Raw genomic sequence first — 25375 nt, 5'->3', positions numbered from 1 at the left:
ATACACAAACTAGCAAGAGGGTCAAAATCAGGATCAGTACAAAAAGGTAAGCATGGGCGATGTCTCGGAGGGTTCTTAACGTGAAAGTTGGGCAACCAAAAAAGAGAAAGCTACTCTCAAAAGTTCATACATGTCTTTCACCAACCGGGAAATGCATGGAGCAGCAGTGTCTGGAGCTTTTTACTGGCTTCGGTACTTAAGCATGATTGAATCACGCTCCCCTCCTTCTCTCCCTGAGGTCAGCTGGTATTAGGCCATGATGATGGTCTTTAGGGTCAGGCCAGCCCCCACATTAACATAAACCCTCAGGTGATGCTCAGGGGTTTTAATAGGCACTGAATTTGCTCAAGAAATTCCAATGATTATCTTTCAGAAACCAAAGAAAAAGGCCAAATTGCTCTCTGTAAAGTGATTCATTAACACACTAAGTTGGAATGGACATGTTGGCATTGTGAGGCCAACAGCCTCCGGGCACCATTACCAACCCCCAACTTGCAAGTAGAGTAGCATGAGCCATCTCCCCTTCTAACTGGTTTCTCCAGATGTTTTTTCGACAACAGGCCAACTTCCTGCCCAAGATAAAAAAAAAAAAAACAGACCACAGAATCAGTTAAGACCAAATTGGTCCCGCCTCAGGTAGCAGAGCCATCAACCCCATCCTCTGAGTGACCCCAGAACCTTTCTTCCACCTGAAGAAACTAAACTTTAGCGGCCCAGGATGGGGGAAGACTTTCAGAAGGGAGGGGTCTGGGCCTAAGATTTGGTTTGAAAGCCCTCCTTTTGGACTGAGCAAGCACACAGATGGAGCCGCCCATGAACGCCTTTCCGGGACAAACCAATCAGTGACCACTTCCCACCAGGACACTTCCTCGGTTCTTGCCCCTTATAAAAACTGTTTCAGCCATTGTTCAGGGAGCCATCTTGTCAGCCTAAGTCCCAGTGTGCCCATTTGTTTGGCCAACCAAATAAAGCATCTTTGGCTTTCACCCGTTTAGTGTCTCTGTGGCTGCGCTGGAACCCATGGTAACAATGGGTTTGGGTAGGTTGAATTTTCTAATTTTTGTAAAATTTAACATGCATTATTTTTCAATGAAAAAATTTATTTATTTTTTTAATTCCCAAGGCTTAACCACTTTTCTCTCAAGTAAGTTCATCACTTAAAACACGTTGACCAAACCATTGGAGTTCACACAGGAGTAAATCTTTATAAGAGAAGATTCTTTAAAAAGCAGTATAGTGCATGATTAGGGTCGAAGACTTAGCCGACTGCGTGGAGTTGAGCCCCAGCCTGGTTAGGACTTACTAATTGGAAACCCTGGTGGTGTAGTGGTTAAGTGCTACAGTTGCTAACCAAGAGGTCTGCAGTTCCTATCTGCCAGGCGCTCCTTGGAAGCTCTATGGGGCAGTTCTACTCTGTCCTATAGGGTCGCTATGAGTCGGAATCAACTCCACGGGAGTGGGTTTAATAGAGTCGGTGGAACAGTGAGCAAGATATTTAACTTCTTTGTAAGAAAATATTATCTGTAAATTGGAGATGGTAATAGTACATACCTCAGGGTTGTACATGTTCAGGAGCCTGACACTTGTAAGGAACTCAGTAAACATCAAATATTATTTATGACAGAATTACAGCCTATAAAGCAATAAAGTATTTTAAAGACAGATATTGAACGCTGAGTGCATTTGCTCCTGTACTCCCAGTTTTCAACATTAAAGCACATTTTGAAAGAAAAAAATTTCCAATTGTTTAGTTAACAATGATTTACTATATTCTGATTTCAGTACCAGTCTTGTGTGCTCTCAGGTATGAAAGTCATATCATTTTAAGAATTTTTGGTGAAGATACTAAAAGGAAATCTTCTCCCAAACCAGACAACCTCTCTACAAAAATAAAAGAGAAAGAACACTTTAATATTGAATAAGCATTAAATCAGAATGTGATGCATCACAGGCAATCTGCTAAAGAGATTGCAAAGACAGAAATCTTAACAATTAAATATTTAAGGGGATACAATCCATTACATTCATATTTTCTAGATAGTTGTTAATTTTCTAATCTTTTGGACCCAGAGATAGGACTGGGCCATTTGAATTTATGCTAATCTCCTTCCTAGGAAGAGGAAGATGGAGGAGGATCACCTGAAATTATACTCCAGAGAGGTAGCTGCCAGACTTTTGAGGAGATCTCTTAGATTTGCATACTATTCAAAGAAACAAATAAGTTACAATTACAAGTTATCTAAAGTGAATTCTGAAAGAACAGAGCAGGAGGAGAGCTTCTTCCCTGTTTTCAATGGGGATAATTAAAACTTCTTATATTCAATTTGAATTTTTCCTTACAGAGTCCAGTATAACTTAGAGTAGTAAGAAAACCATCATTGCTGAATGATTTCTGGTTATAATTACCATTGCTGCTCAAACTAAGGGATTTCTCCAGGTTGAATGGAAATCTTTTTTTCTGTACAATGGTCCTGGATCAACAATGGGCTCAAACATAGCAACAATTGTGAGGGTGGAGCAGGACTGGGCAGTGTTTCATTCTACATAGTGTTATAGAAAAAAACTCCAACGCTGTTTCAAGTTAAAACAGATTTATTAAGGGTTTAAAACAATTGGAATTGGGTAACTACACATAGCCCACTGGAAATAGAACCAGGTAGTCCAAGTGCAGTTGGTTATACAAGTATTTTTAACCTAACTTGACTGTTCCAGGTCCGCTTGGCAAGGCCATAGATACACAAAATGGGTGAAAGTGAAAGAAGAAGCTTTATTTGGTTGGCCAAACAAAGGAGCACACCATCACTTGCATCACCAAGATGGCTCCCTGAACAATGGCGGAAACAGTGTTAGGGAAAGGGTCCTAGGGAAAGGAGCAAGGTCATTAATCAGTCTGGCCGGAAAAAGACGTCCCAGGGCGTTCCATCATCTGCACTTGGTCAGTCCAATAGGGGAGAGTCTCTCAAACTAGGGCTTAGGCTCAGACCCCTCGTGTCCGAATCTTGGCCCGCTAAAATTTGGCTCTGTCCAGCAGGAGAAGAGTTCTGGGTGACCCTGGAACTTTCCTCCTGCTGAAGAGAAAGAAAATTTTTATTACTGAATAAGCATTAAATCAGTATAATACATCACATGCAGTTTGCTAAAGAGAGTTCATAGAAAGGAATCTTACTCTTCAGATAGGTAAATGGATACAACCCATTACGTTCATGTTTTCAAGATAAAATTACTAATTTTCTAATACACTTATGGCAGGATATCTTAAATTATGCTTATCTTGTGGGAAACTGGGAGGTAAAGGTATGAAGGTCCTTGATGATTACATTTCGAAAGAGATGGCTCCCAGGCCTATAAGGAAACATCCTTGATTTACATTTTCAAAGAAACAGAAAAAGAATTTACAATTACAGGTTACTCATTGCCATAGAGTCAATTCCCACTCATAGGGCCCCTTTAGTACAGAGTAGAACTGCCCCACAGGGTTTCTAAGGCTATAATCTTTATGGAAGCAGACTGCCACATCTTTCTCCTTCAGAGTGGCTGGTGGGTTCAAACTGCCAACCTTTTAGTTAGCAGCCAAGTGCTTAACAATTACTAAGCCTCGTTAATATTTAGCATAATGCCTGGCTAATAATCAATAATCGACAGCAATAGGGTCACTATTAGTCAGAATCAATTCGATGGCAATGGTTTTCTTTGTTTGTTTTTTGGCTTTCAGTATATTGCAAGCACAATAATTCTATTCAATTTTTTGGGACAGATAAATATACTAATTAGAAAATGAGATCTAAGTGAGCAGGGACACTGGTCATCACTGAGCATATTTTACTAAATATTACCCAGTAATATTTTTAATATCTAGATATTGCTTACTAATGTGTAGAAGCACCCCAAATTAATTTAGGGCTCCCAGTATGAGATGGTGGCTATGCTAAGATCTGCAGCCAGAACTCCATTTTGAATCAAAAGTATCATCTGTGTCAAGAATGAAGCCTATCATTTCTGTAATTCCTCACTGTACCCTGAGAAAATTACTTGGTGAACAATTTTAGAGGAGAATGTAATTTTGCTTGCTTAAGAATATACCCTGCTCAGGAAACTGAGTCCAAAACAATTCTCAGAACAGATGCTTACTCAAGATAAACCTTAGAATTATGTGTGTCTTCTCTGTGGTAATGCAAGGAGGGTCTCATGATCATTTCTAGGCCAGATGGACCCAATTTAATGACTACTTTGTAACTTTTTTTGTAACTTTAAACAAAACTCTTCAGATGTACCCTCTGATGTACCAATCAGATGTCCCCTCACCTAATTTTGTAACCATTGCTGGAAAAATGGCATGGCTGAGTCCTCTGACCTCCTCTTAACTTCACAAGGGGGAAGGAGAATCAAGATCAACAGCCCAAGGCTGATTGCTACGAGGCAGAGGTCAGACATGCCTTGCTCTGCCATCTTTACCAATTCTGTCACAATCATCCTTCCCACAGCACTTTATACTTTTCTGCTGAGTTTGGTAATTCATTGCAATGGCCACACAAATCTCACAGACAATATTCACAATTATGGGGTTTATTAGGGAAGTAACAGGTTACAATTCAGATTCCAGAACACTCAGGATACAGTTCTTCCATGAGGACAGCCTCTTCTTAGCCACGCCCACAGGCACACCTCTCTCTGGGCACCAATCAATGTAATGGCACTAAGTAGATAATTAGGCAACAAAGCTCTATAAGTCAATCATTGGTAAGGTTCCACTTTGTTATCCTGCCTTTGACAATGATGTATCTTTACTTCCTTTTGTAACAGTATATTAGCTGCCTCCTGATTGTAATTCAGTGGATTTTGCTAGTTTCTTGTGCCAGATTCACACTGGCAGATCCCTCATTGCAATGATTTTCTTTGTCTCAGTCTTGGCTTAATAAAAATATTTTTTAATCAAATTTGAGTCCGGGGTCTGTTTCCCTGAGACGTTATCTTCAGAGACCCCGAGAAATTGATAACCCAGAGTTCTGGCATCAGCATGAGCCCCCTGAAGCTCATTCATCTCCACAGACTCTTGGGTGTCGCTAGGGTAAGCCCTCTTCAATTCAAGCTCCACTTTGTTGAATAGAGCTTTTTGAGATTTATTGAAGGATCTGGTTTCATTTTGTTCTTACAAGCATTAACCTGTGCTAGTGGCAGTAGTAGAGGTTCTGGGTTTGCGCAAAACACAGTCCTAGAAGTTTTTGGGTTTTTGGAATCTCAGGCTCAAAACCAAGGGCATGGGTCAGCTGGTTAAAAGCTGTTAGGGCAGCCACCAGCAACAGAAAGTGGTTAAAGTCTCCTGTGACAGGATAAGCTAGTTCAGAGGATGGGCCAGAAGCAGTAGGCTACCCGTTGACCACAAGACAACACCTCTGCAACTCTCAGACACACATGGTTTAAGCAATACACTCTCCAAACCCCACGGCACACTCCATCAGGATTTTACAGAGTCTGAGAGTCCAAAACTTTGAACAAACTCGAACCTTCTCTGTAAATGATAAATACCATATCTAGGGGACAGTCAGTAAAATATATGGCCACTTTGGGGTTCTTTTGAACTATCTGAATTGAGCCTTTTGTGCAGTAAATTAGAACAGAAAGGCTCCTGAATTAAAAAGCCTGTAAAAGACATCAAGAAAGCAGAATAGCTTCCCTGTAGGTTACTGTATCCAAATTAACAAAACAAAACATAGAGCTAAAATGTCAAAGCCCTGCTCCTATCTGCCCTTTTAAAGTCCATCCTAGTATGGATATTGAGGGTACTTTCCAATTAGAGAAACTACCCAAATATGTTTAAAATAAGAGACTAGGTCTATAGCCGGCAAAATGACAGGCTCAGAAGAAATGAAACCGGGTTTCGTATGGTTGCTACGAAGGAACCCCAGAGGACTGCCTCCCTGCCAAGAGTTTTATTTGACTCTGGGAAACCAAAGTTTCAACCTAATTTTTAACATGGCTCATGAATGAGCCTGGATCCTCCACCCCTACCAGGACGCTGGTTTGGAGTTCATATTTTAAACTGAATATACTAGGAATATTTTAGAATTTCAGTCATTCTTTTGAGAAGACAGGTTCTTTTTCCCACCCATTTTCAGAAAATGAGTTTCCATTTGAGTTGCCTCTTCTTTCCCCTGAGGAAATTTTGTTTAATCCTCAGGTTTTGCTGCAAGATTTAATCTACCTCCTTTTAAGAATCTGGCAAGTTAATAAGTTTATCTAGGACCTGTTTTTTCTGTTAAATTGATTTGATCTCATCCCCCCCAAAATTAATTACTATATACATTTTAAGAAACTGGATTCCCCATATGTTTCTGTTGTATGGTATTGTACAAGCCTGGTTTTTGAGCTGGCCTCACAGACGAGTAAATGTATATGGTTTTTCTGTTTCATTTTATGTTTCTGTCTTGTCTAGTAACTATTATGGCTAATAGTTACTAGGTTTTTTCTTTTCTCATGAAGCAGTCTTTTAAATCTTTTAAGTCTCAGGAGTCAGGCTTTCAGTGGCTACATTGAGAAAAATTTAATATAAATTGGTCTATTTGAAAAGTGCGTTAAAAAAAGGATAACTTGATTATTTTTGATTGGTATAACAAGGCCTTAAAGAGACAAATTATTCTAAACTGCTTCTCTAAAGGATCCTGTGAAGTATGCAAAAGTCAGGATTATGAAAATATAATAATTTCCTATTTCTGGGTGGTATTATTAGATTATAATATTTTCTTAAATAACTTGCTATGATTGGTTTGACAAGTAAGCATTTATATATATTAAATAATCCTAATATTCCCAAGGATCAATGAAAATAAGTTTGTTCAGACAATGGTTTTTATGTCAACCGTGAAAACAAAATTCTAAAAGAAAAACCTTTCTAAGTAACTTAAGTCAGATATTATATGAAATGTGTGTTATTCAAAGAAAAGACATAATTTTTATTAATTCCAGAAGGACAAGAAATAGAAGGCTCACAAGACTGGGAAAATTTAGACTCCCCTATAGTAGCTTTCTGAGTCCCCATAACTGAGAACACCCAGTGCAAAACAAGAAAAACAAAGTAAGAAGCCCTTCTTAAGTTTTATGACTCTAATTTTCATGGATTAACTTTAGAAAGTTTTATAACATCAACAGTTAACTAAAACAGAAGACATTGGAACATAGGAAAAGGCTAAACTGATTACCAAGACTATAATAAAAACTGGAAGAAAATAATTTACTTATTTCTTGTCTTTCAAAATACCTAAGCCAATTTAAACATATGTAAATGAATTAAGATTATAGTTTTCATTGTATATGTAATTCACATCCCTGGTTAGACTTATTCCGAGGTATTTTATTCTGTGGGGCCCTGGTGGTGCAATGGTTAAGAGCTAGGCTGCTAACAAAAAAGCTGGCAGTTCAAATCCACCAGCCGCTCCTTGGAAACCCTGTGGGGTGGTCCTCCTCTGTCTTACAGGGTCTCTATGAGTTGGAATCAGCTCGATGGCAGCATGTTTTTTTTTTTTTTTTAATTTTATTCACTTAAATGCTATTATAAATGGAATTGTTTCCCTAATTTCCCTTTCAGATTTCTCACTACTGGTGTATAGAAAATGAGCTGATTTTTGTTTGTTGGCCTTGTACCCTGGAATATTGCTAAATCCCCTATTAGCTCCAGAAGTTTTCTTGTGGACTCTGGGATTTTCTATATATAGGATCATATCATCCATGAACAGAGATAATTTTACTTCTCTTCCAATCTGGATAAATTTTATTTCTTTTTCTTGTTTTATTGCTCTGGCTAGGACTTTTTCTGCATCCATATAGATGTTCATGTGGTTCTTTTCCTTTGTTCTATTAATGTGGTGTATTACATTTATTGATTTTCTAATGTTGATGTGTCCCTGCTTTCCTGGAATAAATCCTACTTGGTCATGGTTTGTGACTCTTTTAATATGCTGTTGTATTCTGTCCATTAGTATTTTGTTGGGGATTTTTGCATCTAGATTAATAAGAGATATTGGCTTGCAATTTTCTTTTTTTGTGTTGTCTTTGTCTGGTTTTAGTATCAGGGTTATGTTTCTTCATAGGATGAATTAGGGAGTATTCCTTATTTCTCTGTCTTTTGGAAGAATTTAAACAGTATTTGTGTCAATTCTTCTCTAAATGTTTGGTAGAATTCCCCAGTGAAGCCGTATGGTCCAGGGCTTTTGTTGTTGTTCAGAGTTTTTAAATCACTGATTTGATCTCTTCACTTGTTATGGGCTGTTGAGACTTTCTATTTCCTCTTGAGTCAGTTTGGGTAGGTTGTGTACTTCTAAGAATTTGTCTATTTCATCTAGGTTATCCAGTTTGTTGCCACACACTTGTTCATAATATTCTGTCATAATTCTCTTTGTTTCTATCAGGTCAGTTGTAATGTTGCCTCTTTCATTTCTTACTTTTTTGCACCCTTCCTCTTTTTTGCCAGTCTAGCTAAAGGTTTGTCAATTTTGTTGATCTTTTCAAAGATCCAACTTCTTTTATTGATCCTCTCTATTGTTTTCTATTTTATTTATTAAACCTCTGATCTTTATTATTTCCTTTCTTCTGGTAGGCTTAGGCTTAGTTTGCTCTTCTCTTTCTAGTTCCTAGAGGTGACAAGTAGGCTGTTAATTTGAAAATTTTCTTCTTTTTTTATGTAGGCATTTATTGCTATAAGTTTCCCACTGAGTACTGCCTTAGCTGCATCCCATAAGTTTTGGTATGTTGTGCTTTCATTTTCATTTAGCTCTAAGAAATTCGTGATTTCCCTTTTGATTTCTTCCTTGACCCATTGGCAGTTTAATCATGTGTTGTTTAATTTCCATATGTTTGTGTATTTTCCAGGTTTTTTTCTGTTATTGATGTCTAGTTTCACTCCACTGTTTTCAGAGACAATACTTTGTATGATTTCAATCTTTTTAAATTTATCCAGACTTGATTTGTGACCTAAAATGTGGTCTGTCCTGAAGAATGTGTGCACTGAAACAAAACGTTTATTGTGTTGTTTTGGGTGGAGTGTTCTATATATGCCTATTAAGTCCAGTTGGTTTGTAGTGTCGTTCAGTCCCTCTGTTTCCTCGTTGTTCTTTTAGATGTTCTGTCCACTATTCAAAGTCTCCAACTGTTATTGTAGTACTGTCTATCTCTCCCTTCAATTCTTTCAGTGTTTGCTTTGTGTATTTAGGCACCCCGATGTTGGGTGGATATATATGATTACTGAATCTTCTTGATTTGACCCTTTAATCACTATATAATGTCCATCTTTATCTCTTTTGACAGATTTTGACTTAAAGTTTACCTTGTCTAATATTAAGATTGCTATTCCAGCTCTCTTATTGCTAGCATGGAATATTTTTTTTTCAACCCTTTCACTTGCAACTTATTTGTGCCCTTGGGTATAAGGTGTGTCTCTTGTAAACAGCATACAGTTGGATCATGTTTTTTTAATCCATTCTGCCATTCTCTGCCTTTTGATTGAAGCATTTAGTCCATTTACGTTTGCTGTAATTACTGATAAGAAGTGACTTACTTCTGCCATTTTGTTATTTGTTTTTGTGTGTCTTAAGCATTCTTTGTCTTTGTTCTTTACTACTGCCTGCTTTTGTGTTTTGTTGTTTTATTGTAGTGATCCTCATTGGTTCTCTTCTCCTTCCCTTTTGTGTATATTTTTTAATATATTAGTTCTTATCATGAATATTACATTTAAGAGCTTGTATTTATAACATTCTAGAGTAAGTTGGTACCAACTTAACTTCAGTAACATACAAGAAATTCTATATCTACATCATTCCTATCCCCTCCTTTTGTTGTTATTATCAGTAATTATGTCTTTATATTTCATGTGCTCTGTAACATACTTTTATCCTCACAAAGGACAAAATATTTAAAGTTATCAAGCATGAATACCTTATTACTAGCCCTTAAACTTGTCCATGATTTTCCCTTTATGAGAGATCTTTCTTTTTATGCATAGCTTTGAATTACTTTCTAGTGGTTTTTCCCTACCATCTACAGAAGTCCCGTTAGTATTTTTTGTAGGGCAGGTCTGGTGATATGAACTCTTCGCAGCTTCTGTTTGTCTGGGAATGTTTTAATTTCACCCTCATTCTTGAAGGATAGTTGAGCTGGGTATAGTATATTGGTTAACAGTTTTTTTTCTTTCAGCACTTTAAATATATCATTACATTGCCTTCTGGCCTCCAATGTTTCTGAGGCAATATCAGCACTTAATCTTATTGGGGGTCTTTTGTATGTGACTGTTTGATTTCTATCACTGCTTTCAGGATTTCCTCTTTATCTTTAATTTTTGAGAGCATAACTATGTGTCTTGGTATACATCTCTTTGGGTTTATTCTGTTTGGGGTTCTTTTAGCTTTTTGGATTTGTAGATTCATTTCATTTGTTAGATTGGGGAAATTTTCTGACATTATTTCTTCCTATAGTCTTTCCATCCCCCTCTCTCTCATCTCCTTCTGGAATTCCCATGATGTATATATCAGACCTCTTGTTGTTGTCCAATAATTCCATTACACTGTGCTTAGACAACTTGAGCCTCCATTCTTGTTGCTCATCAGCCTCTGTAATTTTAACTATCTTATCCTCTAATTTACTCTTTCTTCTGCCTGATTAAATCTATAGGTATGTCCTTCTATTGGGTTTCTTGTTTCAGTAGTTGTCTCTTTCAGTTGCGATATTTCTTTTCTTAGATCCTCATTCTGTTATTGCATTGTTTCCCTTATTTCTTTTTTTAGCTCTTTGTCCATGTTTCCCCTTAGTTTTTAAATTGTATTCAATGTTGTATTATAGTCTTCCTTTTTGTTTATTATTTGTTCATTTCTGGATGTGTGTTCACTCCCTTTGTCATGTTCATTTGGATGGGCCATTGTTCCTCTGTTCTTTGTGTGTCTAGTAATTTTTTGTTGGGGCATTGGAATTTTTGAGGGTGTTAACTGTTTCAGTTTTCCCCAGCATTTGGTGTTTTTGCCTGCATTACTTTCTGCAAGAAACTCTTAGGTGTGTAGAGTCTCTGGCCTTTGCCTACCATTTCCTCTCCCTCTCCACGATAGCTCCTTCTCCCTCCCTGGTTTAATTGGGATTCAAGAGTCCCAGATGTAATTTTTCAACTTCCAATTTCTCCCAAACACACCAGGGAACAGGCTGTGGTCAGTCTGTCCACCAGAGGGCACAACAAATGAGGCGAGATATTGTGTACTAATCAATCTGTCCACGAGGTGGCACAGTTCCCTCTCTGGTTATTACTCCCTTCTTCATTCAATCACGTTTTTTGAGAGAAAACTCACACCCAGTGAGCCCCCTTCGGGGCTGGGTGTTGCCCTCTGGTTTTGCTGTAGGCGTCCTTCTCTGCTCTGTGAGGGCTGCTTATATCTCAGCTGGTATTCAGGAGAAGCACAGGCACACTTTGTTTCTGGAGGAGGAGAGGCTGTTGCTCTCCAGAAGATGTCTTGTTGTTTTCAGAGCCCCACTGGTCCTGTGATGGTTGAGGGACCAGTCTTGACTTAGGTGACCCACCTCCTGACTCCACTGTAAATAACTATCAATGTTTGCAATCTTAATAATCTTATCCTCTAATTCACTGATTTTTTTTCTTCTGCCTGATTAAATGGGAACAGACTCTACTACACAGGTCTTCTGTAGTAATTCACAGTAGGCTTGCAGCTGACAGTGGGGCGGGGGGGTGCTGGCACACGACAAATGGACCCCCAGGGATGTCTGTCTTGTTGCTCTCAGAGCTGCCCTGGAGCATGTTGGCTGTCAGTGTATCCTCCACTCAAGATGCCTGCATCCTAGTACACAGCAGACTCAGTCAGCAGTCCTCAGCACCAATCAGAGGGGAAGCAGGCAGACCCAAACTGAATCTCTGGGAGGTTTGTCCTTTTGGTTTCAAAGCCCTGTGCTATGGGTTGTGCAGGGAAGCAGGTAGCATGTTGTTTATGAGAACAGATTCCATTGCACTCTACTTCCATAGCAATTCACAGTAAGCTTGCAGCCGACAGTGTCCAGGTGGCAGAGGTGCTGACACAGTCCAAATGGACCCTCGGGAAGGTCTCCCTTGTTGATTTTAGAGCAGAAGCTTGGGATCTTTTCTCTTCGTACAAGCAGGGGGTGTGTAATTAGAGAAACAGACTCTTTTTCTGGGGCCACTTGCCCAGTTCACAGCAGCCGGTGGCCCACGCGGCTGAGGGAGGAGCAAGGATGGTGGGAGAAGCAATTTTCTTGCTGTACGTGACTCATTGATTTGTTGATTCTCCCCTGTCTGCAGTTCCCCACTGCTTTCCTCTGCCCCCCAATTTAGAGTCCCTCAAAGCCAAGCACCATTTCCTTGTTGTATTTCTTGTTGTATTTGTAGGGGAGGATTGGAATGATGCTTTGTTTATGCTGCCATCATCCCAGAATTTCAAAGGTAATTATGTTTTAGAGTATACAAGCTTAAAATAATTTCTAAGATCTTTAGTTAATTTACTGATATTCAGTTAATATTCTTTATAATTTAAAGTTCATACTCCTTCCCTTTTTATGCCACAGAGAGAAGATATTTGGGTCTGCTAATGAATGTGTTCATTATTGCCACTTAAAGAGTTGTACAAATGACAAAGTCTGAAAAGTTTATGAAAATGGGAAATTATTTCATACAGTCAAAGTTTTTAGCTATCCAGCTAAATGTTTGATGAGTTGATTTATGAGATTTTTAAAAGCTTTAATGTCAAATAGCAAAAAAAATTGGGTTTCTCATTGTTAAAAGAGCAGTATTTTCTGTGATAACTGAGGTGAAGAGTTAGTTTATTTTTTATGTAATCTGCCTCAAAGGCCAGGGCTTGAAGTCTCATTAGAATAAATTCTTAAGTCAAAAAGTAAACCACATGGCTTTGAAAAAGCTCAGGTTTTTTTGCTTTTGTTTTTTTATCCCTTAAGAGCTCTGGTTAAATAACTCAAGCATTGTTTTGCAGGGACCTATGATAAACTGTCGACAACCGTGAAACTTTGTAGAAAGCCACAAAAGAACTGTTTGTTTTATAAGGAGAAAAATGCTAAAAATAAAAGGGTTTACTTAGTATGTAATGAACTACATGAAACATTTGATCTGAAGAAAATCAGAGCAAGTCCAAGAGAGCCAAAATATGACCTTGAGTATATCCCACCTGAATTTAAAGACCATCTCAAGAATAGATTTGACGCATTGAACGCTAGTGACCAAAGATCAGACGAATTGTGGAATGACATCAAGGACATCATCCATGAAGAAAGCAAGAGGTCACTGAAAAGAAAGAAAAGACCAAGATGAATGTCAGAGGAGACTCTGAAACCTGCTCTTGAACGTCGAGCAGCTAGAGCAAAAGGCAGAATTGATGAAGTAAAAGAACCAAACAGAAGAGTTCAAAGGGCCGCTTGGGAAGACAAAGTAAAGTATTATAATGACATGTGCAAAGAGCTGGAGATGGAAAACCAAAAGGAAGAACACGCTCTGCATTTCTCACGCTGAAAGCACTGAAGAAAAAATTCAAGCCTCGAGTTGCAATAGTGAAGGATTCCATGGGGAAAATATTAAACGATGCAGGAAGCATCAAAACAAGATGGAAGGAATACACAGAGTCATTATACCAAAAAAAAATTAGTTGGTATTCAACCATTTCAAGAGGTGGCATATGATCAGGAACCAATGGTACTGAAGGAAGAAGTCCAAGCTGCTCTGAAGGCATTGGTGAAAAACAAGGCTCCAGGAATTGACGGAACGTCAATTGAGATGTTTCAACAAACAGGTGCAGTGCTGGAGGTGCTCACTTGTTTATGCCAAGAAATATGGAAGACAGCTTCCTGGCCAACTGACTGGAAAAGATCCATATTTATACCTATTCCCAAGAAAGGTGATCCAACTGAATGTGGAAATTATAGAACAATATCATTAATATCACACACAAGCAAAATTTTGCCGAAAAAAAAAATATATATATATATTTTTTAAGATCATTAAAAAATGGCTACAGCACTATATCGACAGGGAACTGCCAGAAATTCAGGCTGGTTTCAGAAGAGGACATGGAACCAGGGATATCATTGCTGATGTCAGATGGATCCTGGCTGAAAGCAGAGAATACCAGAAGGATGTTTACCTGTGTTTTATTGACTATGCAAAGGCATTCGACTGTGTGGATCATAACAAACTATGGATAACACTGCGAAGAATGGGAATTCCAGAACACTTAATTGTGCTCATGAGGAACCTTTACATAGATCAAGAGGCATTTGTTCGGACGGAACAAGGTTTAAAGTCAGGAAAGGTGTGTGTCAGGGTTATATTCTTTCACCGTATCTATTCAATCTGTATGCTGAGCAAATAATACAAGAAGCTGGACTATATGAAGAAGAACAGGGCATCAGGATTGGAGGAAGACTCATTAACAACCTGTGTTATGCAGATGACACAACCTTGCTTCCTGAAAGTGAAGAGGACTTGAAGCACTTACTAATGAAGATCAAAGACCACAGCCTTCAGTATGGATTACACTTCAACATAAAGAAAACAAAAATCCTCACAACTGGACCAATGAGCAACATCATGATAAACGGAGAAAAGATTGAAGTTGTCAAGGATTTCATTTTACTTGGATCCACAATCAACAGCCATGGAAGCAGCAGTCAAGAAATCAAAAGACGCGTTGCATTGGACAAATCTGCTGCAAAGGACCTCTTCAAAGTGTTGAAGAGCAAAGATATCACCCTGAAGACTAAGGTGTGCCTGACCCAAGCCATGGTATTTTCTATCACATCATATGTGTGTGAAAGCTGGACAATGAATAAGGAAGATCGAAGAAGAATTGATGCCTCTGAATTGTGGTGTTGGCGAAGAATATTGAATATACCGTGGACTGCCAAAAGAATGAACAAATCTGTCTTGGAAGAAGTGCGGCCAGAATGCTCCTTAGAGGCAAGAATGGCGAGACTGCATCTTACATACTTTGGACATGTTGTCAGGAGAGATCTGTCCCTGGAGAAGGACATCATACTTGGCAGAGTACAGGGTCAGCGGAAAAGAGGAAGACCCTCAACGAGGTGGATTGACACAGTGGCTGCAACAATGAGCTCAAGCATAACAACGATTGTAAGGATGGCACAGCACCAGGCAGTGTTTCGTTCTGTTGTGCATAGAGGGTCACTATGAGTCGAAACCGACTCAACGGCATCTAACAACAACAACAACAACATGAAACATGTTGTTGAATCAGGAGAAATGCCGAATTTTCTATGACGTAAAATTCACATGTCAATTATGTTTGCCTAATATAAAATAATAAGTATGTAATATTATGTCATGATTTTATTATTTCAACTGGTAAGTCAATCACAACTTTATTTTCCTTTAAATCTAGCATTCATCAAGCCAATAATTTTAAGTAAGGAATTCACATCACTCCCCCATGGAATTTTTTAATTACTATTCAAATGTTTAAAGACTCAATAATCTTAGTTTATTCATGGTATATTCTATTTAATATTATGTCTCAAAATTATTACTAAAGCTCTTTAAAAACAAGGTTAATCATTATGCTTAGAGATATTTTCATTTAAAGTTCTTTTTTGTTTTTGAATTGACTTTATTCAGCTTCGATTTAATTTTATAATTAATTCCTATTTTTATTTTTAAGAAGTATTATTATTATTATAAGTTAATCATGACCATTTTAAGTTTGTCATCTGCAGATATTTTACTTTGCTTGACCAAAATATTTCAACAAAATAGACTGTCAGACCTATGAAAAGGAATATAATGTTTCTAACGTGGGCACTATTTGACAAAATCAAGATTTCTAGAACTCCTATGTAGAAGATGATGGAGTTTTCCAACTACTATTAATCTAGAATTGCATGGGACCAAAATTAACTACATAGGATGGAGTAAACAAAAAAAAAATTTTATCCTAAGGTTTATATGAGAATATTGCTGATGTTCAATGTTCTATTGTCTAGATATAAAAAATCTTTTTTTCTTTCCCTTGTTAGCCCAGATTTGTATTTCAATAGTGTAATCATTTAACTTCTATTTGTGTACCTTGAGAAGGATTGGAAGATATTATAGCGCAAGTCAAAATTCTGACTAAATATATTCAAAGTGTTTTAAATGATTCCAACTGTGGATTACAGGAAATGAATACTGAGATGACTATGATAAGAGAAGTAGTGCTTCAAAACTGAATGTCCTTCCCTTATGTTACTTATACCAACAATTTTTAAGCTAATGTTATAAAAGATACTTTTCACAAGTTAAAAAAATACCTTTCATAAGCAAAGACTAAATCCAAAAATCTACTTAACATCTCCCCAGGATAATATGTATATTGGAAGAGACAGGAATTAAAGAACTCATTGGACCCTTGCTAGAAGGAACTGTACTTAGTCCTTCTCACTAACCTTTATGGTGCTAAATTACAGGGAGTTAAAATTTGAATCCATCTTTTTCAGTTAAAGAAGGCTAAAGCCCCTGACTGGACTGTTAAACCTACTGAAGGACTTAAACTGAAGTTCAAATGTCCTTGTGACCAGAAACAGACAACATCGAAAGTAGATGGCCCCTTCCAAGATCACAAAACAAGGTTCATGTAACCTACTAAAATTTTTGGACTTTGTTTCCTGATTACTGGTATTATTATGGTAGTTGCTTTATTACACACTTATGGTATCTCTTGTTTTAATAGCCTCTTTTTTATATGCAAATAACTGAAGGAGAATGTTTACATTATCATAACTATTATTTTTATGATATTTGCTTTATTGTATTACTTTGTAGTTAACATTCTTACACTATGAAACCTTTCTTAAGTGTTCTCTTACTGTATATAGTGACTCTTGCAGATGTCTGGCATAATAATGCCTTTGTTAGAGTAATTCAATCAGTAGCCAGTGCTGGTAATCTGACTGACTGTTCAATTTGTCATCATATTCCCAAATCTGGACATACTTATCCAGACCCTTTAACTATGCCTACGTTTAACTACAGCTCTTTACTTAATTCTATTGTAAATCCTAACATTTCCATTAAGCAGGCTATAAATGTCAGGTTATAGTACCCTCCAGAATAATTAACAAGTCCCCAGGTGCCTTATTTCAATTTAACTCAACACCCTCGAGTCAGTGATACAGGGAAAATCTTAAAAACCTGTGCCAAAAATTCATAGAAATTTTACCCATGGACTGATTGGTCACTCATAAGCCCAAGATATCTCGGGTATCTTCAAACTCTTATACAAGGACCTTACTGTGGTACCAAAGAAAAGCTGTCCTTTATGTTGGGGGCTATTATTTAAAAGAACGACTCAAAAAGTCAACAAAACCATCCCTTCTCCACAAAATGACACTACGAATAATATGAACTGTGCTCCTCTTGAATATGTATTTTTGTTGGGGATCAAAATACCCCATTAAGAAAAGCCCAAATCAGAATAACAGAACCTATGCTTGGGCATACATAGATGGTTTGAAAATAACAGGTAAATGTACACTTAGCAACTGGACCAATAACCTGAAACTCTTTTCCTGACACAAAACAAATTATGAAAACCCTGTGATGGACAGGTCCAGGGATGGATGAACATTTTTCCAGGGCCTTTTTTGACTTGTGGGTATCCCCAAACTTTAAAAAATCTATTCGCAATTTTTCTGCTGCTATTTTTTTTTTTTATGTTCCAAATAAAAAATGAACTAGCGAACAGCATGGAAACTCAACAAAAATCTATAATCTCTCTTACCAAAGTTGTGTTGGATTACAGAATTGCCCTAGATTTCCTTCTGGCACACCAAGGGGGATTATATGTTATTGTTAATACCTCTTGTTGCACCTGAGTAAACAGATCAGGTAAAACAGGACAAAATTTAAAGAAAGTTTGACAGCAAACCACTTGGCTACAATCAATGACATCCAGACCTGACTTTTCTTTCTTAGATATTTTTTAGCTGGTTACCTGATATAACAGGATTTTGTTTTCATTCTATCCTTCAAGCTGGTCTAGTCATACTAATTGTTGTTATTATTATAATTATCTGTACTATTAAATGCTGCATGAGATGTATGTCTAATACATTTGAACAAGTTACAAATTCTATGCCCATAAAAAAACGATGTACTTAGAAAAGAACAATTACTAATATGACTTTGACCTCTTACCATAAGCTCAGCCTCCTCATCATGTCAGGTGAGGTCTCTTATTTCTGTTCAGCTCCTTACTCTCCCAACCCATTACTTAACATCCAGTGGTGCCCAGTTGTCTAATTACAATGTCTATGATCTTAAATGTCTGTAGAGGCAGACTGCCATCCAATAAGAAAAGACCTTGTTGAAGATGAAGTTACTCCTTTGTGGGAGCTCAGAAAATCTGAAAACTAGTTCACCCTGAAGATGAGACTCCTATCCCAGCAAGGCAGAAGATTGAAGATGTGATCAAGGAATCTCTTTCTAATGAGATTCATGATCAAAAGGGGAAATTGAGTAGGAGCACCTCAAGTTAACTTATTAACATGAGATGGTGGCTATGCTAAGGTCTGAGGCCAAAACTGGATTTTGAATCTAAAGTAACTTCTGCATTAAGAATAAAGGCTGTCATTTCTGTAACCCTCCACTGTATTCTGAGAAAATTACTTGGTAAACAATTTTAGAGAAGAATGTAATTTTGCTTGCTTAAAGGTTTTCCTTGCTCAGTAAACCCAGTCCAAAATCTCAGCAACAGGTGCTTACTCAAGGTAAACCTTAGAATTATGCATGTCCTCCCTGTGGTCATACAAGGAGGGTTCATGACTGTTTTGAGGCCAGATGGACCCAACTTAATGATTACTTTGTAATTTGAAAAAAAAAATTTTAAAACATATGTAATCTACCAATCAGATGTATCCTCACCAAATGTTGTAACCATTACTGAAATGTCAACCAATCACTGAAATTTAATTGAAGTTCCTTGTTTTCTTATAAAAACTCCCTGAACTGTCTCCTCCTTGGATCACTTTGTTCAGAATCTTCTGGCCCTTGTGATTTCCAATGCACAATTTTTTTTTAATTCCTTCAATAAAACTCTTTGCTTTAATTTTAACAGAGATGCTAGTTTGATCTTCGACACTAATTATTACAAAGATTGGATACTCATACTTACCATAAAGTCACAGAAATCTGGTCAAGAATATCATAGTATTTCTAGAGTAGCAGGCAGTTTATAAATTGTTAGATTTCTGAAAAAATAAAGAAGAATGCAAAAGCATATTTTACAAATTTGATCTGAGTACAATGGTCAATGGAAAAAATTTCTTAGCATGTTTAGGTAGTTTTCTTCCAGACTTTGCTACAGCCATTATATGTATTACAAAGAATGAAAGAAGAAAATATTACTGGTCATTGAAAAAAGAGACCAACTGGCAAATAGGCCCAAATTCTGTCAGTGGGAACAATCAGCTGGAGGGTAGTAGCAGCTTCCTTTATATGGTCAATTCTTCATGCCCTAGTCCCCACCACTCCAAGTTGCCTCGTTCCTAACCAGAGCCATTAGTTTGCATCACCTGTTGGCGTCTGTGAGTATCTGAGTTTTAACCTTCACATTGAGCTCTGTTTTCCAAACTGCCCTCTGCAGAACTGACAGATGGGACTACAAATCCTCCTTCATCTTCAACCAAAGTATTATATATGTACCACTTTCTTTGAATAATAGCTCTTCATCTTAAAAAAAGCTTAAAAGCCACTGATCTGGATGATTTCTCCAACTCTAAAAATGTTAAACTTAATTCTGATTTAACTAGAGTATCTTTTTACTATTTTTATTATTATGCAGATTAGAAATACTGCATTTCTAAAATAGATTTGAAATGAGTTTCAATAAAACAAAAAATAAGGTAATATATTTAAATATTAAAGAAGGAAAAACATTCATTATGTAGAAGATGGGTAGGAAATAAGACATAATCTTTTAAGAATCCGTGAGGGACCAGGAAACTATAGCCCACAGGTCAAATTTGACTATTATCTGTTTTTTGAATAAAGTTTCATTGGAACACAATCCTGTCTATTTGTTTATGTATTGTCTGCAACTATTTTTGCTCTATAAAGACAGTAAAAAAGTGAAAACAGAAATCATACGGCCCTCAAAGCCGGAAGTATTTGCTCTCTGGCCATTACCAAAAGTTTGTTGAGCCTACGGCAAAAGCTACATAGCACCCATATTGCAGAATGGTTCTAGCACAATTGGGGAATGCTCTTGTTGTTAGGTCCCAATTGAGTTGGTTTCGACTCATAATGACCATATGTACCACAGAACGAAATACTGCTTGGTCCTGCACCATCCTCACAATCTTTGCTGTGTTTGAGCCCATTGTTGCAGCTACTATGTCAGTTTATCTTGTTGACAGCCATCCTCTTTTTCACTGACCCTCTGTTTTACCGAGTATGATGTCTTGTCCAGGGACTGGCCCCTCCTGATAACATGTCCAAAGTATGTGAGATGTTTCACCATCCTCCCTTATAAGGAACATTCCGGCTGTACTTTTTCCAAGACAGATTTGTTCATTCTTCTGGCAGTCCATGGTATATTTAATATTCTTCACCAACACCATAATTCAAATGCATCAATTCTTCTTTGGTGTTCCAGGGCTAAGTGATGACTAAGGCAGTTTCCTGCCCACTTAGATCTCATATTCTAATTAGTATATTCACTCTGTCACAAACAATTGAATAGAATATTTCAATTACTGTGTTTGCAATTTATGTACAAATAATATAAAAAAATTTTTCAGTCAATTATTGAGCACTTGACAGGCATTATGCTACATATTGGAGCCCTGGTGGTATGGTGGTTAAGGACTACGACTGCTAATCAAAAGGGCGGCAGTTCAAATCTACCACCCGCTCCTTGGAAACCCTATTAGGGCAGCTCTACTCTGTCCTATAGGGTCACTATGAGTCAGAATGAGTTGACAGCAATGTTTTGTTTTTTTTTAATGCTAAATATATATAAATAAATACATGTATGGGTATATATACAAATATATTTATAATTTAATTTTCATACCATCCCAATAATTACCCCTTGCCGTGGAGTCAATTCCAACTCATAGAGTCCTTATAGGACAGAGCAGAGCTGCCTCATAAGGTTTCCAAGACTGTTCTTTACAGAAGCAGACTGCCACATATTTCTCCTGTGGAGTGGCAGGTGGGTTTGAATCTCTTTTGGTGAGGAGCTGAGTGCTTAAACATTTTTCTACCAGGGTTCCTATCCCAACAATAATAATAAAAAAAAAAATAGACACTACTGTATCATTTATATTTTCCAGATAGTTTAACTAACATGCTTAATGTCACATTTAAATCCAGGCATCAATGTCTAGAGCCTCGGCTCTTAAGAACAAAGTAGGGGGTCATGGAAACATATGATGGAAGCAGGGCTATGCCCTCAAAAACAAAGACGTTTGCTAGAGGTGGTTTATTAGTTAAATTGTAAGGAATGAATGGAAGTTAACCAGAAAAATAGGATAGAGAGAAAGATTACTGCCATAGGCAATCTCTAAATTTCCCGATAATTTAGTCTACTTCAGACTGCAGAGAAAAGTTATGCTGAGATAATGAAGTTGCATTGACAGGCTACATGAGAAATAACAATACAATAACAAAAACCTCAGTCATTTGTTGAGCACGTTCTATAAGCCATGTATGCTAAAGTTTCATATGTATTGTTTTATTTTACCCACACAATAACTTTATTAGGCAAACACTGCTTTATGAACTCAATTTCACAGATAGAAAAACAAAGGTAAAGTATCTTGCTTAGAGTTACCTAGATGGGAAGTGGCAAGCCAGTTTTCAAAACAAGGTGTTCTTCCATTGTGCATGGCCTTAGCCACTGCACAAACTGTCTCACATCATTCTTTGAGTATGATGCCTCCTTCAGCCTAATGTGGTTTCTCTCACAGCAGTAGAATTCTGGTGGTTACCTTCCCGTGTCAAGAATTCAAATTCTCCAAAGATGAGGACATGATGGATTCAGAGAATCAGCGTCTCTCCCATGTGGCAGAACTGCCATGCATCTTTTCTTCCTGTGGGTCAGGTAGGGATCCCTTGGCCAACTAGCTGCAGAGTAACACATTCAAAACTTTAGGCGATCACAGGGATGAGTGTGGCACTTTGCAAATCAAGAATTCAATTTCATGAGCTCTCAGGTAACTTGCCCAAAGTCATCCACCTTTTAGAAATGTCAGATCCCAAACTTTTAATCAATGTCAGTTTAATCCAATAATGTTTGGTCCTCTTTTCTGTATCATGATAATTTACACACATATACAGAACTTAATTTCTTGATACTTAAAATATCAGAAAATCTAGAATTTACTTAAGCACACTAAAGCCTTCAACTTTTCTTTTAATAGTCTAAACTGTATTTTAGGCCTGATGAGTTTGCTAATAGGCAAGAATTATGGGGAAAAAAAGGTAGAGAATTCCAGAAACTGTATATTTTTATGTGTAATAGTTATGATAGTTTGAGAACATTTTAGAGGCCTTGAGAATATCTTCAAAATTTGTCATTCCAATTTTATATGAACACCAAATTTTAAGAGATTTTACTTAGCTTTATTGCATTAAGTACCAAGTGAAATGCATTGAAATTTTTCAGGCAAACAGTGTTACTGTTGTTTTTACATCATAGCTAAAGGTATTATAACATTTTTGCCAAGAAGGATTCAAAATTAAATCGCAGAAGAAAACAAGAGACCTAATTTTATGATCAAACCGTTTTTGATAAGAGATTTTTATTTTGGAGGAAAATAAATGCAAGTTGAGAACACACATATGATAATCCAATTTCTTTTTCCTCTTAAAACAAGTTTGTTTGGAAAATAGTATGGAAGTTTCTTAAAGCTAAACATAACAACATATGGTCCACCAACTTCACACTTAGATATCTACCCAAGGGTAATGAACACACATACCCACACAAAAACTGAAGACTCAAATGTTCATAACAGCGTTATTCACATTGGCCAAAAACTGAAAAAACAAAACAAAATTCCCATCAACTGATGAGTGGATAAACAAAATGTGATATAATGATACACTGGAATCTTATTTGGCAATAAAAAGAAATAAATGACTAATACAGCTATATCATGAATAACCTCAAAGAATAAAATAAGCCAGTCACAAAAGAATACTGTGATGGTTAATGTTACATGTCAACTTGGCCAGGCCATGATTCTCATATTATGTAATTATCCTCCATTTTGTGATCTCATGTAAGGGTAGTTTCCTTGGGGGATATGGCCTGCATCCAATATATATGGACTTTCTGGCAAAGTTCACTAGCTCTCCATCCTGCATGCAACTTGTCATCCCCTGACCTCCAGTTCTTGAGATGTCAGCCTGCTGCCTTACCTGCAGATTTTGGGATTTGCCAGCTCCCACACCCCTGTGAGCCAGCAGCCTTCCGCCTGACCTGCTGATTTTGGGTTCATCAGCCTCTGCAACCATGTGAATCAGGAAAAGCCTTCAGCCTGATGCCTAACCCGTAGATTTGGGACTTGCCAGCATCCACAATTGTGTGAGCCATTTCCTTGAAATAAATTTTTATGTATGTATCTATATATGCTTCACTGGTTTTGGAGTGCTGGAGGTGCAGCGGTAAAGAGCTCAGCTACTAACCAAAAGGTTGGCAGTTCGAATTCACCAGCCACTCCTTGGAAACTCTATGGGACAGTTCTACTCTGTCCCATAGGGTTGCTATGAGTCAGAATCTACTCCATGGAAATGAGTTTTGTTTGTTTGTTTCACATGTTTTGCTCCTCTAGAGAACCCAGCCTAAGACATTTGGTACTGAGAATGGTTCTAGAGGAACAAAATCTAAGGAATAAGTTTTCTGAATTGGTTCTCAAGTCTGGCTAGACCTAATTAGACTGATAACTCTCATTCCAGTAGGGAAGAGGACACTGCTAATACATGATGTGAGGTGACAGTAGAAAAAAGTAAAATGTCACCACCATTGGATCAAATATTTGTGAGAAACAAGGCTCTGGGTGACTGTATATTTGATACTCTTCTACCATTTTGTCAGACTGAGAAGTATCAAGAGGCTAGTTGGTTGGTCCTGCTTTGCTAAACAAGGTGGCAAGAGAAAGAGATGAGCTCAGGGATTCTGAGTCACAGCACAAGCGCTGCATAAAAGGCCTAAAAGTGGCCATTTGTCCCCTGAAAGAAGCCTTATTTCTTGTGGTACCAGAGCCAATATTTCCAAAAACCAAACTGAGAGTCTTATCTTAAGAGTGGCTGAATTACAACACCAATTGAATTCCCAAGTTCTAATGGTGTCTGAAGTTAGAGTGAGGGCATTGATTGGCAACAAATGGAATCCTGAAACTTGGGGTGGGGACATACAGGCAGATAATCAGGAAGCTGGGGACAGCCTTAAATTCCATTGAGTCACTCCTGCCAACAGAACCAGAACACCTATTCCCATATGGAGAGATTACTGTCTTTGTCTGCTAAGCAACCCCCCAGTAAAACCATTATTCCTTTCACCCCCATCTAATGAGATTAACCCAGCTGTGTCTGAAGAGCCTTTGTCTGAGATATGCCCTGGGATGGCATTTGGGGCATTGACAGGAGCATCACCTGAGACAGATGCCTTACAAGACATTGCTGAATGTCCCCAGAACCCACTCCCCACTACCTATTTTTGCTTCTAGACATATAACTAGACTTAAGTTCCAGTGAGCCTCAAGAGGAAAAGTACAAAGTATAACCCAGGATGAGGTTCACTACACTCCAAAATAATTGCTTGATTTTTTCTCATATATACAGAAACCTGGGGAATGTGTGTGGAAATGGCTATTAAGGGTGTGGGATAATGGTGCAAGGAACATACTGTTGGATCACTCTGAGTTTATTGATATGGACCCACTAAGCACAGATTCTTCATTCAAAGTTTCAGTTGGAGAGGTCAGGAAAGGATCCAGTAGTTTATTTGGTTGGTTCACTGAAGCATGGATTAAGTGGTGGCTTACAATAAGTCAAGTTGAAATGCCAGAATTGCCTTGATATGCTGTAGAAGAGGGTATCAAAAGGCTTAGGGAAATTGGCATGTTAGAGTGGATTTATCAGGTTGGACCTACAGACCCACCCATGTACTGCCCAGAGGACACAACTTTCACCACAATGCTAAGGAACAAATTTGTGAAGGGAGTCAAGCACCCTTGAAGACTGCTGTAATTGCTATTTTATGTAAGCCAAATTTGACACTGGGAACTGCCCTAAGTGAATTAAGACACTTAGATCAAGAGGCAGCTGTTCGGACAGAATAAGGGGATACTGAGTGGTTTAAAGTGAGGAAAAGTG

At 37.7% G+C, this 25375-nt stretch overlaps 1 protein-coding gene across 4 annotated transcripts in view; it reads right to left on the bottom strand.

Annotated features, from left to right (window-relative positions):
• Positions 1 to 25375, bottom strand: part of LOC126081717 (uncharacterized) — a 60093-nt gene that overhangs the window by 8655 nt on the left and 26063 nt on the right. The window contains exons 3-5 of one of the 4 annotated variants that reach the window (XM_049893750.1): positions 22978 to 23035; positions 21828 to 22120; positions 20633 to 20711 (exon numbers count right to left, since the gene is read on the bottom strand). The exons of the other annotated variants lie outside the window; for them this stretch is intronic. Of the exons in view, the coding sequence (XP_049749707.1) occupies positions 22997 to 23035 (39 nt within the window). The 3' untranslated portion in view covers positions 20633 to 20711; positions 21828 to 22120; positions 22978 to 22996. Of the gene's footprint in view, positions 1 to 20632; positions 20712 to 21827; positions 22121 to 22977; positions 23036 to 25375 lie in introns of those variants that run through there. 4 annotated transcript variants of the gene reach the window in all.

Source organism: Elephas maximus, chromosome 8 (genome assembly GCF_024166365.1).
Source record: "Elephas maximus indicus isolate mEleMax1 chromosome 8, mEleMax1 primary haplotype, whole genome shotgun sequence".
Lineage (NCBI taxonomy): Eukaryota > Metazoa > Chordata > Mammalia > Proboscidea > Elephantidae > Elephas > Elephas maximus.
The sequence above is the reverse complement of the archived record's forward strand: the minus strand, read 5'-3'. Positions and strand labels throughout refer to the sequence as shown.